A 25,263-nucleotide genomic window follows, 5' to 3' on the forward strand; every position below is an offset into this window, starting at 1 on the left:
GCCACCACATAAACATAATGCTGTGCAGTCTAAGTTGGCTTTAAAGCACTTGTAATTTCCTGCGCAACTCTTTTTGCAATTGCAATGAATCAGTTCATAGCATGTATCTTTAGCCTGAGTGAGCATCGTCCAGTTTGGCTTCCATCGATTTTCAACCTTCTTCCATCCCCATTCCTCTGGACTAGGCATTTTTGGTGTCGGAATCAGCGTTTGTCCCCACACTATTGCACCTTGGAATAATGCCCTCAGAAGATGTTGTTTCAGTGCGTCTTGACTTGGCGGCACTAACTCGATGTTTTGAGTTCTTGTGGCGAAGAGAAATTGCCTTGCTTTGTTCACCTTACAAAGTAATAGAATTATAGTAAAGAAACCGTAGTTAACATCGGTAACTCGTGACTGAGAATGAAGGCCAGTGCTATTGAGTCCCATCCACGAAACACTGGATAGATCTGCTAATTAATAGATCACTACGTCTTACCTCTGTGTAAATACTGGTCTTGTCGTAGAGCAATATTACAAAGCGCTCTATGGTGGTCATTAAGTGGTTGCTCAATACTGGCAATGGTGTCGAGAGATTAGCCAATACGGTTGTTAAATCTGGACAGAGTTTCCAAATTTCCCAAGCGGTCTTCTTGCCTTTTCCTGCCAAGAACGACACTAAAAATTAAACGAATATGAATTGTTACTATTTAGTCGAATGTAAGAGTTTGTAAATAGTTTATATTACCTGTGTCACAACCTGTCATTGCATGAAATAATGGCAGTGCTTTGCTTATTTCACGTCCCAACGTCCTTGCAATATCATGAACTGCAAGATACCTAAAATGCTTGCCCGTTCCAAATGCCATCCACAATTCTTTGAGGGGAACAATGTAAAATATTGATATCGCTAATGCAACAACGTCAGTGTCAATTGTGCGAATCATTATTCTTTGGTGTCCACTGATAGCGGCATCTTTTACATGTAGCATGATCCTCGTATCTGCTTCTTCATGGGTGCATGCCTCAAGACTGGATAGATCATTACGGTTTGACCCAGAGTGCAGAACTTTTTCCTCGACGGTGGTGTAGATTTCTTTATTTTCTACTTGAAGTGCGGCAACTTGTTCAGACAAAAGATGAAAGAGTTCCACTTTATTCTCATCTACACGCAGAAATGAATGCCAGTCACTTGGAATGGCAGTTGATGGTAAGACTCTACGACGTGTTCCTTTCCCTCTTTTCTCCCTTGTTCCTGTCTTGAGTGAGTCGTCTTTATAGATGTCCCAAACGATGTCTACTCTTTTGTAGCGTTCGAGTTGCTTTGTGATATAAGGCATGAAAACAGTGTCAGAATAGTGTCAGGGGGGTTCATTTGGCCTGTTGGATTGAAGAGCTTCAAGACATTGTACAAGATCCGCTTTTTGGCCTTTTCTTATTTCTCCCCTGTCGGCTAGTGAGGGTGGCCAAGGCTGATTCTCATGGCGAAAAAACTCTTCTAGGTTTCCGTCACGGTTTTGGCAAGCAATATAAAGTCGCGAAAATAAAGAACAGTCATTTTTCAACTGGACAATTTTGGACTTATCCTTCGACGGAACTTTCACTTCCGAATTACGAAATAAAACCAACTTGTTGTTTGAGAGGCTCTGAGATGAGGGTTGTTCTGCGTTTAAGTCTACATTCTACATAAGATGTGTACTGCTCTTGGCCTATTTTATGAACATTCTTTACTGCTTCCACAACACTATTGTTCATAATGTCCCTAGTGTCTACTGCAAGCAGATCTTTTCCTTCTTCCTCAAAGGGATTTCCCAGGTCTTCAAAGCTATCAATAACTGACTGAACATCCTTACAAAATGCTGCTTGGTGGCTATACGACTGCTCGTGGTGCTTTAGATTATCAGCAGGGGATGTTGTTGTTTTTTCAAATTCAGTCACAATTCTGGCGATCTCGGGCCCTGAAATCATCCAGCGTTTTAGCGCACCTGGATTTTCTGTCAGTCCCAGCGCTCCACCTTCACCTTTCACCACTGCATTCTCCTGCTCGTGAGCCTGGTCTAGTGCTATTGCAGAGAATCGTTTTTGTGTCTTATGGACAACAAAAAAGCCATTGGTAAATTTCTCATATACATCAGGGTGTTTGATTGGCAGTTCCTGCATATCACGGATATGAACTGGTAGCCATCTGCTATAATTTGTTTGGTCAAGTGCAAACATCCAGGGCATCATCTTTGTTAAAGAGTCGACATACAAGTTGAAATCCGCTGTTCGGAATGCTTTAACCAACTGCAAGCAAAGTATCTCTAATTCCATGACTCTACACCAATAGAGAAAGTGTGGGCACATTTGTGACATCTTATCTCTCCAATCTGTAAAAGACAGAGGGACTCTTTCTTCTGTTCTTGTTATGTACCTCTCATATGCTCGCTGCTGGAGAACGTAGAGGGATGCGGAAGTTACTTGATGAGCTCTTCTCGTCCTTGTGATATGCTTAGCTGAGATAAAAGAGTCAGCAACGCCAGGTGTCGCAACATCAGCATTTGCCAAGACAGTTGTCCAACCACTTTTATCCAGCCATTTACCTAATGTTCTTAGTATTGCCAGTTCAATACGCAAACCTCCAAACATGACCAACAACTTGTCCTCTCCGTGTGTATGGGGCCATCGCCATTGGATCTGTTTTGCAAGAGCGAACAGTGGCTGGTCCATGGCGATAACAGGAGTCTGTCCTGGATTTACCAGCTGTATTGCAGAGCGGATGACATTCATACCGTGAAGAATCATAGGCGCAGAATGTGCGTTTTCTAGGAACAGGGGCATCAGTGAAGTAACAGCTGGTTCATAGTCAGGTAGTTGTGGTTCGTTGGATGCATGGTAAGCAGCCCATGAAATATTATCATCTGATTCAAGTTTCTCTTTGCTTATGAGTTCCTTTACATTGTCAAGCCAATGTACCTCTTTCTTGTAACCATAGTTCTTTTCATCCTCCACAGCTGGGAGCGGCCCAATCAGCAGTGGAGGGGACAGGTCTTGCTCTGTTAAAACTAAAGGATGGACATCAGTAAATTGCGATGGAAGTGAGGAAATTTTTCTTTCTTTCTGGGGACGTCCATCGATAACAGTCACTTCCCTAACAGTTCCTGGCGTTTGCTTTGTCGGGTGTTGAATGAGAGAGATTGCAGTGCCATGGAATGAATCTCGAGCTGTAGTGGAACTCGGGTTATGATCAATGTTGTCAAATCCAGCGGTCGTAAAGAGTCCACTTCTCAATAAGGGAGGACAGACTACACCGTCTTTGTCAAATCGCTCACAAACAGCGTTTGCGATGTCTGTAGATATGTTTAGGACTCTGTCATATGAAATGCAAAGTCCGAGGTTGAATAGTGCGTCGATTAAACTCCGTCCTCTTGTGAGGCCATGTATTTTTAGAGCGACATATATTGGAAGAGGAGTTTCTCTCTCTCTAGAATGGCGTGTAGTAGCTAAGAGTTTTTTAGTCTGACGTACGGCTGTGTTGTATATGATTAGCTGTGATATAGAACGAGAGGCTTGGTTTTCATTTATTACTTCTTCTGTTTCTTCGTTTTTTGTTTTTCTTGTGGAACTTGGGCCTTTCAATATAAAATTAACAAGAGCTTTCAGAGACTGAGGAATAGAATTCTCTTGACATTCAGTGCCAAACGTTCCTTTGAAAGACTGTTCTTGTTTCAAGATGTCCTTGCGCACTATTCTTGCAGCTCTAGCAAGATGCATAGCCTCAGCGTCGGTGTCTTGTTCATTCGCCAATTTTATTGCTTCTCCAACATCGTGTTCCAGAATTAGTAGTATGTCTCGTCCTTGTGAATGTGCAGAAACGTGTGGTAATGTTGAAAGTATTCTTTCCTTTAGTCTTGTACTATTGACACGACTTGCATCGACACCTGAATCTTCAAGTTTTGCCATGTAAATCTTCGCTAAATCTGCTAACCTTAGATGAGGAACACCATTCGCATCTCTCTCTTCGAAGAATTCTTCAATGTATGAAATAGTTTCTGCAAAAGCAATTCCGTGCAAGCGTTTTGCTTGTTGTGATTCATTTTCGCTGCTTGCGTTGGCATTTGGTCTGCAACGATTATATAATGATGCCAGACAGCGGGAATGATATTTTGCCTCTAGGGCCACCATATCACCGGCAGCGGCCATCTTAGCAGAGCCTATCTCTTAATTGGACAGCACATTGTTTTACTCTTCTATCTAATACTTCAGTAGATGCACAATGGAGGTTTGTAATGCTGTCAATTCCATCACAGAAGAAACATCTTAGTTCCCTACTCTGCCTATTAGTTGAAGAAAGCAATGACCTTCTCGTTTTACATGGGCTTTTTTCTTCGTGCTGTCTTTCATCCTCACACACTTTTCGCTTTTTAGCTCTTTTTAGCTTTTTTATGTTAAATTTATTTCTGTATGATTTATGCCATGAAGCTTTATTTTTGATTAATGAATTTTCAATTCCTGAACCATCATCTATTTTGTTAGGATCGAAGTTTGAGGGAATCTCACCTAGGTCTTGAAATGACTTTATATTATCGGCTAAAGATTTGTATCCTGCTCCCACATCACTTCTTTTAGAATTTGCAGGACATTGTAGAGGCTCATTCGATTCAACTTGACAAATGACACAGAGTTTCCAATTAGTAGGTACTAGAGACTGAGGATTAGCCATCACAAAAGCCTTCAAAGTATATGGAAAAATAATAAAAAGTAATAAGAGAATCGCCTGTGATGATATATATATATGTGTTTTCATTTCAGCTAAAGAACGATTTCTACTGAGCAGTTCCATTTCGATAAAGCTATGTAATTTACTAATATTTCATGAAAACATTGCCTTAAGTTTGCTTAAATTGTATTCATTAAATACTCTTAAAGCTTAATGAATGATAAGAGGGAATGTTAAGCCTATTAAGGGATCAAATACTTACAGTTATAGTAGAGAACAGTTGCACGTACCTTCAACTAATGCAAGCCGCCATCTTGAATACCGACAGAAGACTGAGCACTAAAATAAATAAATCTAGCGAATTCCTATCAAAAAAGGCTAAAGAAATAAAATGAGCGGTTTTTTAAAAATCTTAATCTAGAAGAAACTCAAATAAATGCCTCTGATAATCGCATTTCGTTTTAGTCCACATGAAGTTTGAATTTTTCAAAATTCAAAAGATATAACCCATATAAGACAGCACCATTTAGCTACTAATCACGTGGTTGTTCACATAATAATTCTTATAAACGCTTTTATAATTAAAACCAACACTTGCATAACCTCTTACAACTGTTTTCAGCTTTATTCGACCTTAAAAAGCCGTAAAAACGCGATTCTTTTGATCAGCCTCGTTTCCATGCAATAGCGTTTTTTGACATGCGCATTACTGGAAAGATAGGCCATATCTCAGATGACTCCATATCACAAAGCAACAAACACGTCGAGAGGAGTATATGTGCCAAGTTTCATGCTTTTATCACAAAACGAACAATTTTGATATTTTATGTCGTTTAACAGCTGGACTATAAGGAAGGAAAACAGCGCTTCAAAAACAAGCCAAGGATAAAGAATTAATGCCTTCTTGATCTAAACAAACCGAGCGTATTTCATTCGACTGCCGTACTATTTTTGCAGATTCCTCAAGCTGATTGTCAAGTTATATTAAATGTTTGGCTCCAAAGACTACAAAGTACAGAGAAGTTTATTCGGCCTTTTAATATTTTGTTTAATATGAAGTAATAAGAATAATTTAAATAAACGAATATATTTCGCCTATCTTCTGTTGACCTCAAGTCATTCAACTTCTAGCTCGTTAAACTTTAAGAATATGTCCATTCCGATTTAGAAATATCTGTGAACATAAAAAACTTTAAAATTAAAGCAACTGTGAGGAAAATCTTTGATTTTTACCTTCTTAAGAGCGACTGTCCAGAAATATCGAGCAAAATCGAAAATTTGTGGCCACAATCAAAAAAATAAAAGTCCTTCATTTTTGGTCTGTAGACACTATTAGATGAGTTTATGAACGTACTGGGGTCGGTTTTTCGATCTACGTAAAAAATCCGGATTTTTTTGAAAAAAAACGATTTCACTCCGTGTCGGTCTAAAAATTGCTCAAGAAACGGCTGCGAATTACGCTTTCAAAAACATTATCGCTCCAAGTGAAAACCTAAGTTACAATCAAATTTGCAACTGAATTCAAGAAAAGGGGTGTTGAACAACTGTTCCAGGTGATTTTAGACGTTTTAAACTAAACTTTAGATCGAAAAAATTGCATTCTTCCAGCAGAGTTATTCACAGTCTCGATTTTACCTCACATTTATAAAAGCGATTTTTCGCATGTGGCCATTCTCCAATTTTTACAAAACTCAAGCTGTACAATGTTCAAATGATAGAATAACACGAACTACAAAAATTAGTTTGGGTTTTTCAACAGGCCTTATGAAAACTTTATGCGAAGTTGGAAAAATTTGCCATGTAAATATGCAAATTAGCAGTTTGTTTACATCTCCACACCACAGATCACGGCCGCGAAAAAAGTCATCTAAAATAGTTTTAACGGCTTATTAATCCACACATCAGCCTATCTAAGGACTATAAGCATGATTGGCCTTCGTTATCATTTTAAACGATTATTTGTTGAAGTTAAGCCTACACTTCCGGTGTTGAAGACACTCAGCTTGATTGCCTCGGTGGCATTCCATCGGTGCGTAGTAAACTTAGTAATCATAAATGACTGTTAACATGCTCTATAAACGTTACTATTCCTCACTAGTGGTATCCAGCTTATCACATAGTATTTTCACATACTGAGTATGCTTGAAAGTTTGCATTACTTTGTAAATAAGCAGGGATCAAACCTGTCAAAGCGGATTATGTGAGCTGATGGCGTGACAAACAACAGTTTGCGCGGAGCCGGACGTGAAGTCGTTTTGTACAGTACGTTTTTTATTGCCCGAACATCTTGTGATTTGGCATAAACTAAAGAGAATCACTCGTTATCAAGACTGTCTATGAGCTTTCAATGATATTGTTCTTTACGACAAAAAGACCCCAATTTGAATAAGGCTGCGTTCATATTGTATGGCAGAAGGGTCGGGGGCAGATGAAATCTTTAAATGACAAAACAATTCTTAAGACCACCCAAAATTCCCCCAAAAAATAATATACCCCCCCCCCCCCCCCCCCGCCTGGCAAACTCTTGTAGCTTCTTCCAAAAATTTTGCATCCCCCCCATTTCTCTGAAAAAAGGTTTTCAACCCACCCACACCCCCCCCCCCCCCCCCTTTTATTGGTAAAACTTTTCCGATCCCCCTAAATTTCATCTGCTCCCCCCCCCTCCCCCCTCACCACCACTCTCTGCCATACATTATGAACGCATCCTAATGTCTCATGGAATTCAGACATCAAAGAACTAGTTTATATAATAAGTTCATATAATAGAATCATCGAACCACATCCCACATCGATTTGCAATCAAGTAGCTTGCGTCCCTCGTGTTTTTCGACTTAACAAAGTCAATTCTTCCATTCGTAAGATAACTTCACTCTCTTCGTTGGCCTCCCCAAGACTATTTCTATATGTGTAAGGGACTGGTCATAAAGTATAGGGGGGGGGGGGGGGTTGGGGGGCAAAATCAGGGGATGGGACACATAATTTTGAACTCCTTAAAAGGGGTGGGCTGTTGTTAAAATTTGACAACTAAAATGGGTGGGCCTGCAATTTTGCTTCTAAACTGGTTTTGGGTCATCAGGATTTTCAGCATCATTTTATGTGGACCACGATAAAAAGCACTGATTCTATTCTGATTTTGCCCACCCCCACCCCCCCTATATTTTATAAGCAGTCCCTAATCAATGATGTAGTAGCGTCAAGCTTGCACAATTTCACGACTGAGCACTGCGCAAGTAGTCATGGCGTCGTATAGACCGTATATATTAGTCAATTTAATGCTAGCAATCCACCAACCTTCCTGAACCAACAGTAAGAAAAACACCAGTCTCTTTTAACACAGTTTTCGATCCACTTTTGCTCAAACCCCACTCTGCTTTTGGATTCCTTTTGACATCGCCTTTGTGCTGAGAAAGAGTTACGGGTACAGAACATTTCGCTGATGTCCGTTTCCAGCTGACGCCCAAACGCACGGTGATTCCGACAGATTGTAGGGCTGTCTATGTTTCTAGAGGGCTCAAAAATACATACTCTTGCGAGAATTAATTAGACCTCGGTTTCAACTTCAACTATACTAAAACATCGTTTGTCCTCGGCGATATCCTGTTTACATCTTGTCAAAGGAACGTTAGTGACAGATCTACTTCTTTCTTTTGGGTCAAACCCACAATGACCACAAATGATAGCTTGAAAAGAACATGATTCACGAGCCTCCATAACTGATGCTCACCATAATTAACAAATTTCTATACTGACTATAAACACGTTGTTAAATGCTGCTTTTATTTTTGTCTACCTGGTAATGTACAACAAATTTTTGGAATTTGATTGAAACTATCAAATTCCTGGACATTTCGGCCACACACACGTCATGTTCAGATCACAGTTCTATCAAATCGCACTATCGACATAAAATGTTATATATATACTTTAAAATGTATTTTCTTTTTTCTCATAGTCTTATATCAGATTTACGCTTCCACGAAACCAGACGAGTCTATCATACATTCGATCTATTGTACAGCCATGAAGCTAGTGGGGTAGGGGAGGGGGAATTGTATATCAGGCTACAACTGCACTCATTATACATGTAACCAATTTTAAACATGACTTCGATCAAGCAAGAAAACATATGACAACTAAAAAAACAAATCTTGATAACGAGTGATTCTCTTTAGTTTATGCCAAATCACAAGATGTTCGGGCAATAAAAAACGTACTGTACAAAACGACTTCACGTCCGGCTCCGCGCAAACTGTTGTTTGTCACGCCATCAGCTCACATAATCCGCTTTGACAGGTTTGATCCCTGCTTATTTACAAAGTAATGCAAACTTTCAAGCATACTCAGTATGTGAAAATACTATGTGATAAGCTGGATACCACTAGTGAGGAATAGTAACGTTTATAGAGCATGTTAACAGTCATTTATGATTACTAAGTTTACTACGCACCGATGGAATGCCACCGAGGCAATCAAGCTGAGTGTCTTCAACACCGGAAGTGTAGGCTTAACTTCAACAAATAATCGTTTAAAATGATAACGAAGGCCAATCATGCTTATAGTCCTTAGATAGGCTGATGTGTGGATTAATAAGCCGTTAAAACTATTTTAGATGACTTTTTTCGCGGCCGTGATCTGTGGTGTGGAGATGTAAACAAACTGCTAATTTGCATATTTACATGGCAAATTTTTCCAACTTCGCATAAAGTTTTCATAAGGCCTGTTGAAAAACCCAAACTAATTTTTGTAGTTCGTGTTATTCTATCATTTGAACATTGTACAGCTTGAGTTTTGTAAAAATTGGAGAATGGCCACATGCGAAAAATCGCTTTTATAAATGTGAGGTAAAATCGAGACTGTGAATAACTCTGCTGGAAGAATGCAATTTTTTCGATCTAAAGTTTAGTTTAAAACGTCTAAAATCACCTGGAACAGTTGTTCAACACCCCTTTTCTTGAATTCAGTTGCAAATTTGATTGTAACTTAGGTTTTCACTTGGAGCGATAATGTTTTTGAAAGCGTAATTCGCAGCCGTTTCTTGAGCAATTTTTAGACCGACACGGAGTGAAATCGTTTTTTTCGAAAAAAATCCGGATTTTTTACGTAGATCGAAAAACCGACCCCAGTACGTTCATAAACTCATCTAATAGTGTCTACAGACCAAAAATGAAGGACTTTTATTTTTTGACTGTGGCCGCTACGTGTTCGATATTTCTGGACAGTCGCTCTTAAGTAAAGAATTTCGATTCACAGTCAAATAACCAGTTAGAAAATTCCCGTGTGAGACACTCTTTGCTAAGCGCGTGACCCCAGGCACGACTTTTAAATTACGTATGCTAAAAATAGGAATGGAATGGACATGACGGAACTGGAATTTGGACTGATTTTTATCCATACCTTTACTTTTTGGCATACACTTTTTATTCAAAATGATTTTCACTACTTTTATTTAAAAAAATAGAATAAAATAAAAAAAGTATTTTCACTTTATTATTGTTCGGATCCATGTCAAAACAACAGCATTTCTGCACAGACCCATATTTCGACTAGAAGTAATGCCTAACTTCCTGTGAATAAATTTGTTGTTCTAGTGATCCTATGGTTTAAAACAAACAGTCTACACACACTCTACCTCTGGCAAAAAATGCCAGGTTAAGACCCCATCATCCCTCCACTCCCCACGACCCCGCACCCGTCCTAGCGTCTTTTTTACTGGGATAACTGTGGTTTACCAGTAAGTTGTAAAACACGTCTGTTTTTTCTGATTCCTGCTGGTTCCTGTCCGACAAAATGAACAAGTTGCGCAATAATTCATTACGTCGTTATCTTGTTTTGGAAGCTCAACCAACTAAATACTCCATGCATGTTGAAACCAGGTCCTCCAGGTCCTCCCAGGTATCCCAGCTTACCCTGGAACCAGGGTCTAGTTTATCTGTAAACAAAATGAATATGCTTGAGTTTTCATTTGTGTACTCCAACAAAACAATAAAATGGTAAAAGATCTTAGCTTGTGTGATCTTTTAGCTCGTAATACTAGTCTTTTGAAAACCATCCCTTCTCAGGTGAGCAAGCGTTACTTGGCGGGCTATATTTCAGTAGTATCGCACCGACCCAGGAATCTTGTCTCAACAGGTGATTTGCATGTGATGTGAAAGGAAAGACCACAAGATGACTCATGATATAATCTCGAGTATAGTTTTATTAATGATATTGGATCATTCACTGACCTACTAACAACATGATCACTAGCTACTTTTAACAAGACTTGTAGACCAAGTCAAGGGCGCCAGGACAGACGGATTGGGTTTTGAATATGTGTGATTGTTTCAGTTATTTGTAGATTATATCGTAATTTATATATGTTTGTTTCTAAATGGATACTAAATAGTGTTCACTTATCTTTAAAAATAAACGTCCTTTCCAGCCAACGGTCTTTCTGGTTTGAATCAGCTGAACGCTCTGAGTATTTACCGCTGCGCTATCCGTGCCAAGCAGCGGCGGCGCCGCTTCGTTAGCGATTACTCACCTTTAAACCTTTAATAAGTTAATCAAATTTACCTTCAGTACAGTAAAATAGTAAAATTTGACTGTACTGAAGGTAAATTTGATTAACTTATTAAAGGAGAGTAATCGCTAACGAAGCGACAACGGCGCTGCTTGGCACGGATAGTGCAGCGGTAAATACTCAGAGCGTTCAGCTGATTCAAACCAGAAAGACCGTTGGTGGACGTGGTAAATATATTCATATCGTACGGCTGATTCGAACCAGAAAGACAGTTGGATGGAAAGATAAGTGAACACTATTTAGTATCCATTTAGAAACAAACATATATCAATTCAATTAGAAATCTACGAATAAAACTGAAACAAACACACATATTTAAAACCCAATGCGTCTGTCCTAGCGCCCTTGGTATTTATGTTACACACTTATTATGTTTGTACTCTATTGTTTGCACTCTACTGAAAAGGTTGTGAAAAACGCTTAAACCTCTCATTATAATTTATTTGTAATGTCACGCCATTTCTGTCACGACATACGGCGGGTCAATACTTAACAGGCGTCGTCAAAATGTCCAAGTGAAATCAAAACTTTGACATTTTGGCTTCTTCATATAACAGTTTGTCTACATTCATTGTTGCGTGACTATTGCTTTACTGTATTGCTTTACAAATATAAGTCATGTGAGTCTACGAGATCAACATGAGCCCAACCAGTACACCAACAAGAACAGTGTTGAAGTTCACCATGACACCAACACAAACTGCTTCGCTCGCAGCAATAATGAAAGAATATTATGATGGATAGATTCCTATGCAGATTACTAGAAACAATGCACTTTACCCACTCTATAATCTTGATCATAGTTGGACCTGTGCCAACCACTGCACAGTCGATCTTTGATGCAGTCAGCTTTTATTAAAAGTATTCAGTATTCAGTAAAATACACAAAACAATATTGATATTTAGTTGAATAATTCATTATTTTATTCAGCATTTCCAGATAAAATTAAAGTTACAGGTCAAGACAGTTCTTGCAATAATGACAGAATATTATAGATTCCTAAACGAAGGTGACAAGATGTATCTAAATTTTTTAATTTTTTATTCCAGGTTACAGTTTTTTATTTATTTATTTATTCATTACATTTTTACATTATTACATTTCCATTATTACATTTTCTACTATTAAAACATTTATATATTAAAACACCATTTTTCATAAAATTGCTCTAAGGTCTGGTTTTTTATAGCAACATATTTTTCTACTTCGTATTTCCTTTGCATAAAGTTTTTAAAGACACTGAACTTTGGGATTGACCTAGATTTCCTGCAGTTCCATATATAAATCTTTCCTAATATTAACAGATAATTTTGTAAGTTAAACATTTTTTACTGTTCAACTCCCAAGATAATGTCTCGTAATTTAAGATTCAATTTAAGAACCAATAACTCTCAAAATCCTCCCAAAACCTCTTAACAATCACACAAAGAAACATAACGTGATGTAAAGTTTCAAGTTGTATATCACAGAATGAACAATTATTTGAAGTCACGTAACCTATTCTGTAAAGTTTGTCATTCGTATACAAAATGGAATTTGAAACAAAATGAGGCTTCATAAAAATGTCCTTCAAACTTATATTATCTATTTCAAACTTCACTTGAAGATGCCTAACATTATTTGGTACTTTTCCTTTTTGCGTTACAAGATGTATGTAAATGCTTTTGAAACCATGCACTTACAGGTCAAGAGCATATATAACTAAACTATTTGCCTAATGCTGTTTGTTCGCCTTTTGCTTTCGATAGCAGTGCAGTATCTTCGAGCCATACGTCTTTGAGGAAAAAATTGTTATACGTTTTGTTACTGTTCAGTATGGTAATACCTGGGTAATAGTATGGACTCTCAAATATAATAAAAGATATTACAAGTGATCCAAAGATTGTTGCATTTAACCAATTAACACTTTCTGAATATTAATGTGCACAAGTAAAAATCAATCCAACGGCTCTAAAGGTCTATTTTTTCGATGATATTACAATATCAATGTATTTAGCCCATGAAAAATAGAAACATTAATAGTTGTTGGTTATAAAACAACATAATTTACGGTTTTCTCTCACGAGGGAGATAAAGCAATTGAAAGTATAAACTTTATTTGTTTTATTCCAATTATAATTTCACTTATTGTTATATAAACATTTTACTATTGAAGATATGACATAAGCTTGCTCTTCATTACTTTTTTCCATGGAAACAAGTTTTCCCTTTCCAATACCATCTTACTATATTGACTCTCCCATAACACAATATGAAGGAAAAGGACTAATCAATCCGCAGCACTTCACTTTCAATCTGAAATGATTAGTAATGAGTAATGATATTACACTATTTTGGAGATGACGTCTCACGCATATGTCAGCAGCGAGCTATTGTTCTGCCACCAAAAACAAAACATCTGTAAGCAAGCTGAACTGACGAATCTAGTGAATACTAGTGGAAGAAAGACACAGCCATGGAATCCCTGTGGATCACCAAGAGTTTTGTCGTCCTTTTATTGTTGTACTTCAATTCTTCTGCTCAAGGTAAGTGTTAATCAAATGGATAACCAAAAGCGATAACACAGTCGACTCTTCAACAGCCTGAATATCTCTATCTATTGAATATAAGCGTGTCAGATCTGTAAAGGATCGAGATCCCTATCAACACTGACTGAGATCTGTCTGAAGCAAGTATAGGTAATGAAGGGTTATTTATGTATGCTCGTTTGCTCAGAAATAGAGAACTTATCGCAATTACTAAACGTCGAGAATATCGGTAGCCCACAAACCAAAAGAAAATGATTATTATTACAACAGCTTTATACCAACACCATCATTCTTATCTTGCTTAACTACAGGTGCTCCTAGAATAGTCGCTCCTTATCCAGATAATCTGTAAACAAAATATCTATTAAGCAAGCTGCACTGACGAATCTAGTGAATACTAGTGAAAGAAAGACACAGTCATGGATCAATCCCTGCGGATCAACAAGAGTTTTGTCGTCCTTTTATTGTTGTACTTCGATTCTTCTGCTCAAGGTAAGTGTTAATCAGATGAATAACCAAAAGCAATAACACAGGCGACTCTACAACAGCCTGAATATCTCTATCTATTGAATATAAGCGTATCAGATCTGTAAAGGAACGAGATCCACATCAACACTGACTGAGATCTGTCTGAAGCAAGTATAGGTAATGAAGGGTTATTTATGTATTCTCGTTTGCTCAGAATTGTTTTTGAACAGAACTTATCGGGATTTCTAAATGTCGAGAACGGATTTCAGGTATTTAATTGCTCATAAAAGTTTATCATGATTTAAAACGTGTCTGTACATATATCGTAAAGAATAGAATTCTGGCAACAGCTTTATACCAACACCATCATTCTTATCTTGCCAACTATAGGTGCTCCTAAGATAGTCGCTCCTTATCCAGATAATGTTTACGCTATTGAAAATCAGAAGACACAAGTTACCTGTGTAGTGGAAGACACAGTTTCCAATCCAGATGAGATAATATTTGTGAGGAAGAGTCGTTTTGGTGACGTTGAACCCATAAGAGATGAAGGACCTGATGGACGCATCTATTATCAAAATGAAACGTTGGGTTAGTGATCATGAGCTCAAAGAGATTGCCTAAATCATAATATTGTTCAATTCTAATGATGAAAAAAGCACTAAAACACCTCGGTTGAACCAAAAAACTACTTTTAAATTTGATCAAAACCTGAAACAACCTCTGGTTTGACCAAAATCAGGGCAAGGTTAACTCACACATCGAACCCTGAAACAATCACTTGACTTATCAAAGTCAGGGCACGGCTAATTTACAAAAACCCTCACATCAAGAGAGAGACCTAACAAACTCTGCTGATATTTTTAGATGGTGGAAGAAAGTTACGTGTGACTCTGCATTTCAAGGTAGTCATAATGAATGATGATTCAAGAAATGGTGGTTATGAATGCCAAGGACACACAGGAGGTAGTCAACATGAATATGGATTCACTGTCACTATTATTGAAAGTAAGTAAATTTGTTTTATACATACAGTATATAAATCGGCTGAATTCACACTTTGTTTTTGCTGTCAAAACCTTAAAATTTTATCAAACCTCAGAACAACCACTAGGCTAATCAAAGTCAGGGCACAGCTCACTAGAGGATGGAATCCTGAAACAACCACTGTTTTGACATACAGATTGAACCCTAAATGAATAGGAGAATCAGGAGAGACAAACTAACAAGCAAGTTAGGAAGCACGTTAGGAAGCAAGTTAGGAAATGAAGCACTATGAAACTTTAATCATGAGTCTTCGAAGGCGTATAAAATGATAAGAAGTTATCAGGTTTTTTTGGATTTAGCCAAGATTGTCTTAAGGTGACTAGCTACTTTATCAAGAAATCATTGCAAAATGTTCATAGAAAGATATTTTATAGAGAATTTAACGCTGATTTCAAAAATGAAAAGAAAAATTGGGTGTCCCGACAACACTATGTTTGAGCCAGCAAACATTTTTGTCAGCGAACGAGTGATAGTCAACACGTCTCTTATGTCTTACGTTGCGTAACACCCATAATATTAAAAATTACCGGCTGATGCAGACGTTTTACTTGCGATTTCTTTTTTTGGCATTAATATATATATATATATATATATATTTAATATTCTGTAATAAAATACCATTCGATTCCTAACTCGATTTCTAACTCGATTCCTAACTCGCTTCCTAACTCGCTTCCTAACTCACTTCCTAACTGGAAAGATAGGCATCCACAAATCAGGATAAAAGCCCTGACACCAAGAGATAGACATCATAAATTCTGCTAACGTGATGCTGAGTCAGTCCAGAAATAAAACCTGAAACCTCTGCAGAGGTGATAGGCAAATCTACTGATGCTACACTAGCCTTGATTTAGAATAACTCTGTAAAATCTTCATCTTCATGACATATATGTTTTACATGCTTGATACTATTTGATTATAACAGGAAGTGAGCTTCCAGGCATTGAAGTCTCTAACAATGTATCAGCAGAATTTGGAGATAATATTGTACTTAGTTGTAACCTTACCATCAGTCAAGCCACTTCTGCAAGGCAGACTGAACTAACCAAGCTGATGTGGGCCAAAGATGGTCGGCTTATTGAAAAAGTTCTTTACCCAAGAGAACAGTCGCTTAAATCCCTCAAGATTTATGTGGACCGTCCTGATGTTGGTGGTATCTTCACTTGTCACTTGACATCCAAGCTAAGAAATGTCAAGGAGTATAATGTTACTGGTAGCATCTATGTTTCAGGTATGAAATATTTCTAATCTAGGAGAGTGTTGGGGAACGAATCAACTGAGCTGTAATTTCACCGTTACTAACAAAGCCCGCGTGGTAATGACAACCATCGGCAAGTTTACCTGGGCAAAAGATGGGAGGGTTGTAATCGCAACTGATGTGGGCGGTACATATATATCCTTGTTACTTGGAAAACTATTATCGTAAGAGGTCAGTTCAATTACTCATATGGGTACTGATACATAGTTGTAGAAAACATCGGTAAAAATAAACTTACAGCAACATGATCGTTACTGGAATTATTTCTATAGTTCAGCCTAGATTTTTCCCTGAAAAGAAAGAAGAAAAGAATGTGATTCGGCTTGTGTGCACTGCTCAGGGAAATCCACTGGTGACCGAATGGAAAAGAAAAAACCTGCTCAACGATGACATCTGGGTCTTTGATACGAAAGGTATGAATAGATGAATGGATGGATAGATGTGATAGAAGGGATGGGGTTGGATTGGAGTATGGATAGATGGGATGGATGGACGTTAGGTAGGTTGGTGTATAGATGGCTAGATGGGAGTGATGAATGGATGGCTAGATGCCATGGATATGGATGGATGGCTGTGGCGGATGGATGGATGGATGGATGGATGGATGGCTGTGGATGGATGGATGGATGGATGGATGGATGGATGGATGGATGGATGAATGGATGGATGGATGGATGGATGGATGGATGGATGGATGGATGGATGGATGGAGTGATCCTATAGATGGATGTATGGACGGATGGAGGTATGGATGGATGGATGGATGGATGGATGGAAGGATGGATGGATGGATGGATGGATGGATGGATGGATGGATGTAGTGATCCTATAGATGGATGGATGGAGGGATGGATGGATGGATGGATGGGGTTGGAGGGATGAGGGATGGAGGGATGGCGGGATGGATGGATGGAGGGATGGAGGGATGGAGGGATGGAGGGATGGAGGGATGGAGGGATGGAGGGATGGAGGGATGGCTGTGGATGGATGGATGGATGGATGGCTGTGGATGGATGGATGGATGGATGGATGGATGGATGGATGGATGGATGGATGGATGGATGGATGGATGGATGGATGGTTGGCTGTGGATGGATGGATGGATGGATGGCTGTGGATGGATGGATGGATGGATGGATGGATGGATGGATGGATGGATGGATGGATGGATAATAATAATAATAATAATAATAATAATAATAATAATAATAATAATATCAACTTTATTCAGACACGAAAGCTCTATCAAACTTAAGTACAATGATATAAAAAGTCTCATACAAAAGAACTTAACTTTGGTCTACCTAGAGGCCGTGTAGAATATAACAGTAAAGATATAAATACTATTTACACATTATATTGTAATATGCTAAACTATCATTACGAAAGAGAAAAAACAGATTCTAAATAATTAATTAGATAAAAACAATCCTTATAGCTATTGATGCAGAGATCATACTGTTTAATTCTCTTTTTAAATTTTGAGAGGGAGCGCTCCTCTTTCAAGGAATCAGGTAAGGAGTTCCATAATTTTGCACCAGTGTACGCAAAACGTTTCTTATAGATATCGGTTCTGACCTTGGGAAGTTGGAAATTGTTTGCAGAACAGCGTAAAAAGTAAGAATCGGTTCCGAGGTGATTTTGGAATATATCTTTCATATAGGGTGGGGCTAAACCATTAACAATTTTAAACAGCTATCTGCTGTAATCTGCATTCAGCTAATGGCACCCAACCAAGGTCTTTAAATATATCGTTTGTCCGTACACTGGTGTATGGTGCTCCAGTAATTATGCGCGCAGCACGATTTTGTAATTTCTGTAATTTTTCTGCTAATATTTCATCAAAACCATCCCAAACAAGACAGCAGTAGTTGAAATATGGTTCAACTATTGCCTTGCACAATTTGTTAAGGCAGTCTTTGTTTAGGAAGGGCTTAATTTTCTTAATGATGGATAAGTTACATGAAATTTTCTTCTTGATATTTTCGATATGACGGCACCAAGTCAGATTATTATCTATCTGTACTCCAAGACATTTTGTTTCGTTGGTTTTTTTCAAGTTGAGGCCATTTATAGACAGAGTTACATCCTCCTCGCGGAAAGCAGATAATCTCTGTCTAGAGCCTATTAACATGAATTCTGACTTAATGACGTTTAAAGTTAGTTTGTTTGCACAAAGCCAAGATGATACATGATCTACATCTATGTCCATCTGCTTTTTTAGGTCAATTGCGTTACCATCAGAGAAGGTCAGACTCGTATCGTCAGCATACAATCTTGCTTTACTAACTGTTAAGCACTTCGGCCAATCATTGATGTACACAAGGAAGAGGATCGGACCTAGGATCGTACCTTGTGGAACACCATACGCTATTGATTTCATATATGATAAAACACCATTAACAGAACACTGTTGGGATCTATCAGTCAAATACGACCTGAACCATTCTCCGGCACATGAATCAAAACCGTAGTAATATAACTTTGTAAGCAGAACATCGTGGTCAACGGTGTCAAATGCTTTTTTTAAATCAAGGAAGATGACACCGTTGACCAATTTTTGATCAATATTAAAAGACCAATGATTGGTGAGATCTAGAAGAGCAGTCAAAGTAGAATGTAATGGTCTAAATCCTGATTGAAGAGAATAGATTAAGTTATTTTCCTTAAGATAAGATTTTACTTGACTACAGATCAATTTTTCAAAAACGCGAGAAATTGTCGCTGTCACAGAAATAGGTCTATAGTTGTTTGAGTCATTATGATCTCCAGACTTAAAAATGGGAGTTACCTTAGCAATTTTCCATTCATTTGGATACACACCGGAATGAACAGAAAGATTAAACAATTCGGATAATGATTCACAAATATATGATGCAGATAACTTAAGAATGTTGTTTGTAATTCCATCGAGAGCTGTAGCTTAATCGGTTTTGATATTTTTGAGTATCTTTTCAACTTCAGTTGAGGTAACTGAGTGAAGAGTAAACACAGTCTTAACCTTGGAAATGTAATCAGCAGCACTGATATTGCATTGATCAGCATCAATATCTGAAGCAAGCTTTGCTGCAATACCCGTGAAATGCGAGTTCAAGATGTTGGGTATACTTTTGGAATCAGTAACCGCTTCAGATGATGGTGATTTGATTTCATTAATCACAGTATTATTTGATTTCTTACCTCGTAATTCATTGATTATTTTCCAAGTTGATTTTGGATCTATCTATTTTCTAGGATTTATCTATCTTGTCTCGATAGAACGTTTTCTTAGTTTTTGCTATCAACTTATTAACACAATTCCTCTTTTTCTTATACGATGTCCAGTCATCCGTATTGTTGGATTTCATGGCTCGTTTTTTTTTACTAAATCGCGTGCATGCATCTCACGTTTGATGTCAGAACTGATCCATGCAGAGGATTTATTTCGAATTCTCATCTTTTTAATTGGGGCGCGCTTATCAAGAATTTTGAGAAATAAGTTTTTCCAGTTTTGCCAAACATTATCAACATTTGCTAAATGATTGACAATAGGCCATTGTGTGTTTTGAAGATCACATATAAAACTTGATTTATCGAAATTCTTGAAACGTCTCCTAGTAATTATTTTGGGTTTGCCTCTAGGGATTCCAATTTTCCGGACTCCGTAAATCAAACAATGATCACTTATTGAAAGAGAGTATGCTCCTGAACAGAGAATCTTTTCTTCATCATTTGTAATGAAGTGATCAATAACTGATTTACAATCTGGTGTCACCCTAGTAGGTGCATTAATCAACTGGCTTAAAGGATAATTGTCAAGCAGGTCAATTAGATGAGAAGTATGCGACTCCGGGGGGATTCAAAAATAGGTTGCAAATTAAGTCTTCTAATATGTAAATCTCTTTGTAAGCAGAGTCAGCTAGTCTTAGAAACATCTCAAAATTATCAAAACAGTCCATACAAGTTTTAGGAGGACGATCCCAGGTTGTGAGAGGAAGGATGAGAGGATAGATGGATGGATGGATGGATGGATGGATGGATGGATGGATGGATGGAGTGATCCTATAGATGGATGGATGGAGGGATGGAGGGATGGAGGGATGGAGGGATGGAGGGATGGAGGGATGGAGGGATGGAGGGATGGAGGGTTGGAGGGATGGAGGGATGGAGGGATGGAGGGATGGAGGGATGGAGGGATGGAGGGATGGAGGGATGGAGGGATGGAGGGATGGAGGGATGGAGGGATGGAGGGATGGAGGGATGGAGGGATGGAGGGATGGAGGGATGGAGGGATGGAGGGATGGAGGGATGGAGGATGGAGGGATGGAGGGATGGAGGGATGGAGGGATGGAGGGATGGAGGATGGAGGGATGGAGGGATGGAGGGATGGAGGGATGGAGGGATGGAGGGATGGAGGGATGGAGGGATGGAGGGATGGAGGGATGGAGGGATGGAGGGATGGAGGGATGGAGGGATGGAGGGATGGAGGGATGGAGGGATGGAGGGATGGAGGGATGGAGGGATGGAGGGATGGAGGGATGGAGGGATGGAGGGATGGAGGGATGAATGGATGGGATGGATAGGATGGGATGGATGGTTCGTCAGTGGGTTGGTGGGTGGATGCGTGGGTGAATAAGTAGATATTCTTATAGTTCTTTTTTTCAAGAACTCTCGGAAACGTCTGTGGAACCATAGAAAGTGTAGTTCGATAGCAACTATTACGGTTTTGGATGGAAAAATCAAACATTTTGTTTTTCATTCCAAAGAGTATAACACATCGTTTTCTCTCATTATTATCAGATAACTCATCCAAAGGAAAGTACGTTTTTTCTAACATGGATGGCTTCAAGGATCACACCTTGACCATCTATGACGTACAACCTAAAGACGCCGGCCAGTATTATTGCTGCATCAAGAACATCACAAGTCCCAGACCCCCCGAAGATATTAGTAACTGTCAGATCTTTGACGTCCAACCTCCAGGTCAGTATCAGTCTGTCATCTTATTATTAAGTTAGCAAAATCTCAACATACTTATAATACCAGATATGCTTCAACAAACAATCTTGTCCCTCCACCATCTCGTACTAACTCCTATTAAAAACAGCAAATCACTGACTGCATTTAAATCATATTTAAAAAGACACTTAATAAGACTACAATAAATTTGATGTTAGTTACTTTCTATCTTATTAAAAACATGCATGTGTATATATATATATGTATATTGATATATAATTATGTAAATTTTTTGTAAATAGCATATATGTTATATCTTAATGTAAATCCATTTCCAATTCTTCTTGTATGTAATAGCTATCATTAATTTAAACTGTAATTGGTATAATATACTCTCCCATCTTGATCCTATTTCACCCACATCATTTTACTATTATTTAAAGTGGCTGTCGACTTGAAAGTTCACACTATTTCGACAACCACACACACTGTACCATGAACAACACTCTGGTAATTTTTTTCCTCAAAAAATCTGGTATTTTATTTCAAAATGTATTATATGTATATATACACACTTGTAAACATTTATATGTGTGTAAATAAACAAAAGTTCAAAGTTCAAACTGCTAGTTCTAGCGGGTCGTAAACAGGTATGCCAGGTAAATGGTAAATGGAGTGTTGTCTTCAGAGAGCCGGATCGGCTGCGGAATTCCTCAGAGTTACATTCTTGGCCCGCTCTTCTTCCTCTTGTACATAAATGGTTTACCAGAGTGTCTAAGGCAAACAATACCTCGTATGTTTGCTGATGATACTAATCTGACAGCAACTGGGAGATCAATAGAGGAAGTTGAGGAAGTTCTTGGTTTGGGGATTGACCAGTTTTTGTCTTGGGATGAGCATGTTGATAGCATATCAGAGAAAATCTGATTGGCATACATAATGCTATAGTACAGCCGCATTTTTACTACTGTAGTGAGGTATGGGACACCCTTGGTGAAGGTCACGCTAAAAGTCTTCAAAATTACAAAACAGATCTGCAAAAGTAATCACTTATACGAGTAATGAAACTCCCCACCAGGAAGCTTTGAAAGCTCTGGGCTGGGAACCTCTCAAAAACCAAAGAGAGAAAACAAAAGCCAAGCACATGTACAAAATACTTAACGGAATGGCCCCTGACTGTCTTGTAGATCTCTTTACAAAACAAAAAAAAACAAAGCGATACAAAATTACAACTTAAGGGGCTCCAGTACCTCACTACAGTTACCTCTTCCTAGAATTTAGTTAAAGAAGCTTTTCTTATGATATTGCGCCAAAGTATCTCTGCGATTTACTTGAGCCTTATGCTCCTCAACGCTGTTTGAGATCTGGTTCTAAGAGGTTACCCAAGGTTTCAAATTATAATCTAAAGTCTTATGGATACCGCGCTTTTTCTATTTCTGCTCCAATGCTTTGGAATGCCTTGCCACTGCGAATTAAATGTAGTACATCTTTAAATATTTTCAAGAGTTATCTCAAAACATATTTATTTCGCAAAGCTTTTCATTGATCATTCGTTAAATCTTATTGGCTTTTAGATTACATAGTTTTTTGATTTTGATATTACAGATATTGTTATTATTAATTATTATCATTAATTATTATTTGCTTGTAAAGCGCTTTTGGACATTTTAGGAAAGGGCGCTATATAAATGAAATATTATTATTATTATTATATTCAAATCTGAAATTGCCACTCACACTCTATCTATTTCTTGGCATCTACAAATTAATTTATTACTTAATTTACAATGTATTATTGTAGCTTAATTAACAGTTATATTTATTTTATTATTCATTTCTATTTTGATTGATTATTGATTAGAATATAAAATAGTATTAGCTTTTCATTGTAATATTCATCCACACGCCCTTTGTGGAAATCAGCTTCAGTTGACGGGGCAAGCGTGTTTAAATAGAGTTAACCTACCTACATACCTTTTATCACTATATCCCTTTTACAAATTTACTTGGTTTTCGTTTCAGGTTCTGTAGTTGGCAAAGCAAGTCTCACGTTTTCCATCATTCTCCTCGACCTGCTGCTGATTTGGTTGCTGTAATGGTCACGTTTCTACTCCACCAGGTCACGTGATGCCTGAGGATGGAAGTGTATCCATCATTTGATGTGTGCACTCTTAGTCTTACTGCTGAATTGTATTGAATGCCTTCATTGTACTTTATATAAGATAGTTAGCAGTAGTTTACTTTTTTATCTGTAAACAAAATGAATATGTTTGAGTTTTCATTTGTGTACTCCAACAAAACAATAAAATGGGAAAAGATCTTAGCTTGTGTGATCTTTTAGCTCGTAATACTAGTCTTTTGTAAACCATCCCTTCTCAGGTGAGCAAGCGTTACTTGGCGGGCTATATTTCAGTAGTATCACACCGACCCAGGAATCTTGTCTCAACAGATGATTTGCATGTGATGTGAAAGGAAAGACCACAAGATGACTCATGATATAGTCTCGAGTATAGTTTTATTAATGATATTGGATCATTCACTGACCTACTAACAACATGATCACTAGCTACTTTTAACAAGACTTGTAGATTAACTAGTCACACACATACTGAAAAGGTTGACATACAGGTCAATACTTAACAGGCGTCGTCAAAATAGTCCAAGTGAAATCAAAACTTTGACATTTTGGTTTATTCATATAACAGTGTGGTCTACATTCATTGTTGCGTGACTACTGATTAACTGTATTGCTTTACAAATTTAAGTCATGTGAGTCTACAAGATCGACATGAGCCCCAGCCAGTACACCAACAAGAACATTGTGGAAAATCACCACGACACCAACACAACCTGATGATTCCAAAGAAAATAAAGAGAGTTTTTGCAAAAAATATCTATAACCATTAATCGTTATTTGCAGGCTTAGTATTCGTGCCGAATAGTCCATAGCCAATTACCCTGTAGAAATTCTGCCATGGAAGTGTCGTTGATTTACTTCAATATGGAGAAGACAATAGATATAGACAGGAAAAATACGTAATGCGTGACTGTCATGAAAGCCAAGGTTTATTCACCGCGTGTTACATATCACATGCTACCCTGGTCCCAGAGGCTCGACGATTTTTCTCCCGGCCACGTATATTTTGAGCCGCGAAGCAGCGAGACCTCGTCGGAGCCTCTGGTAGGAACCTCATACAACCTCATTTCCATGCTAAATCAAAGTGTCAATCAATCATTTAGAACTAACCAATCACACAAGAGATCCCCGTGGCGCTTTTGGTATTTAGGGAGGGGAGGTTGTAGTTGACCAAAATAACTTTGCGGAGTCCACCTAAGTGCTTTTGTCATGTACACGTGTCCAAATATGTCAAAGTGACAGTCCGGTGTTTACATTCAGCAACACGAATCGCAACCAATTGTGAACGAAATTCAAACAAAAATACTCCATTGAAAAGCGCAATCTCACATCCTTCAAAGTCCTGTCGACTTTGCAAATGTAGTATTACGTCTGGAAGACCAAGAATTCACCTCTTTGGCCCAAAGTCTCGCAACGAAAATCTTGTGAAACGACTAGCTGTTGTTCTCGATGCCGAGGTTCTTGGCTTCCTTTTTTTGGTGTTACAAGTTACAAAGTTACGAAGTTACAGAGTTACAAAGTTACAAAGTTTAAGACCAAATGCTCTGTCAAATTTCTGTCAACATGTCGTGATATTGATGTGATCGACACCCGTTGTGTTACTGATTAGTTGCCTAGGCCTTGTAGATATTTATTGTATTTTCTAT

General features: G+C 38.1%; 2 protein-coding genes and 1 long non-coding RNA gene across 5 annotated transcripts in view; 2 read left to right on the plus strand and 1 right to left on the minus strand.

Moving 5' to 3' along the window:
- The window catches only part of LOC116293733 (uncharacterized), a 112,769-nt gene that overhangs the window by 42,389 nt on the left and 45,117 nt on the right, over window positions 1-25,263 (plus strand). The gene's annotated exons all lie outside the window — the stretch shown is intronic.
- Window positions 10,146-16,434, minus strand: LOC148906660 (uncharacterized). Of its 2 annotated transcripts, XR_016121457.1 has the most exons (3): window positions 16,292-16,434; window positions 14,698-14,805; window positions 10,146-10,607 (listed from the first exon to the last, which is right to left on the minus strand). It is a non-coding gene; the product is annotated as an uncharacterized LOC148906660 (long non-coding RNA). The 2 variants fall into 2 exon arrangements; XR_016121456.1 differs by lacking the exon at window positions 10,146-10,607 and having other exon boundaries at window positions 13,330-14,805.
- Window positions 13,658-23,803, plus strand: LOC148906661 (hemicentin-1-like). 2 transcript variants are annotated; one of them, XM_089038524.1, is made up of 7 exons: window positions 13,658-13,766; window positions 14,628-14,828; window positions 15,105-15,245; window positions 16,210-16,515; window positions 16,815-16,955; window positions 21,322-21,504; window positions 23,503-23,803. In XM_089038524.1, the coding sequence occupies exons 1-7, from the start codon at window positions 13,697-13,699 to the stop codon at window positions 23,574-23,576; spliced, it is 1,116 nt and encodes a 371-aa protein (XP_088894650.1). In that variant the 5' UTR covers window positions 13,658-13,696; the 3' UTR covers window positions 23,577-23,803. The 2 variants fall into 2 exon arrangements, with proteins under 2 accessions (XP_088894650.1, XP_088894649.1); XM_089038523.1 differs by lacking the exon at window positions 13,658-13,766 and adding an exon at window positions 14,131-14,261.

Source organism: Actinia tenebrosa, unplaced genomic scaffold (genome assembly GCF_029948245.1).
Source record: "Actinia tenebrosa isolate PJP-AT-01 unplaced genomic scaffold, QUT_ActTen_1.0 PGA_scaffold5__44_contigs__length_20552954, whole genome shotgun sequence".
NCBI classification, from domain to species: Eukaryota; Metazoa; Cnidaria; class Anthozoa; order Actiniaria; family Actiniidae; genus Actinia; species Actinia tenebrosa.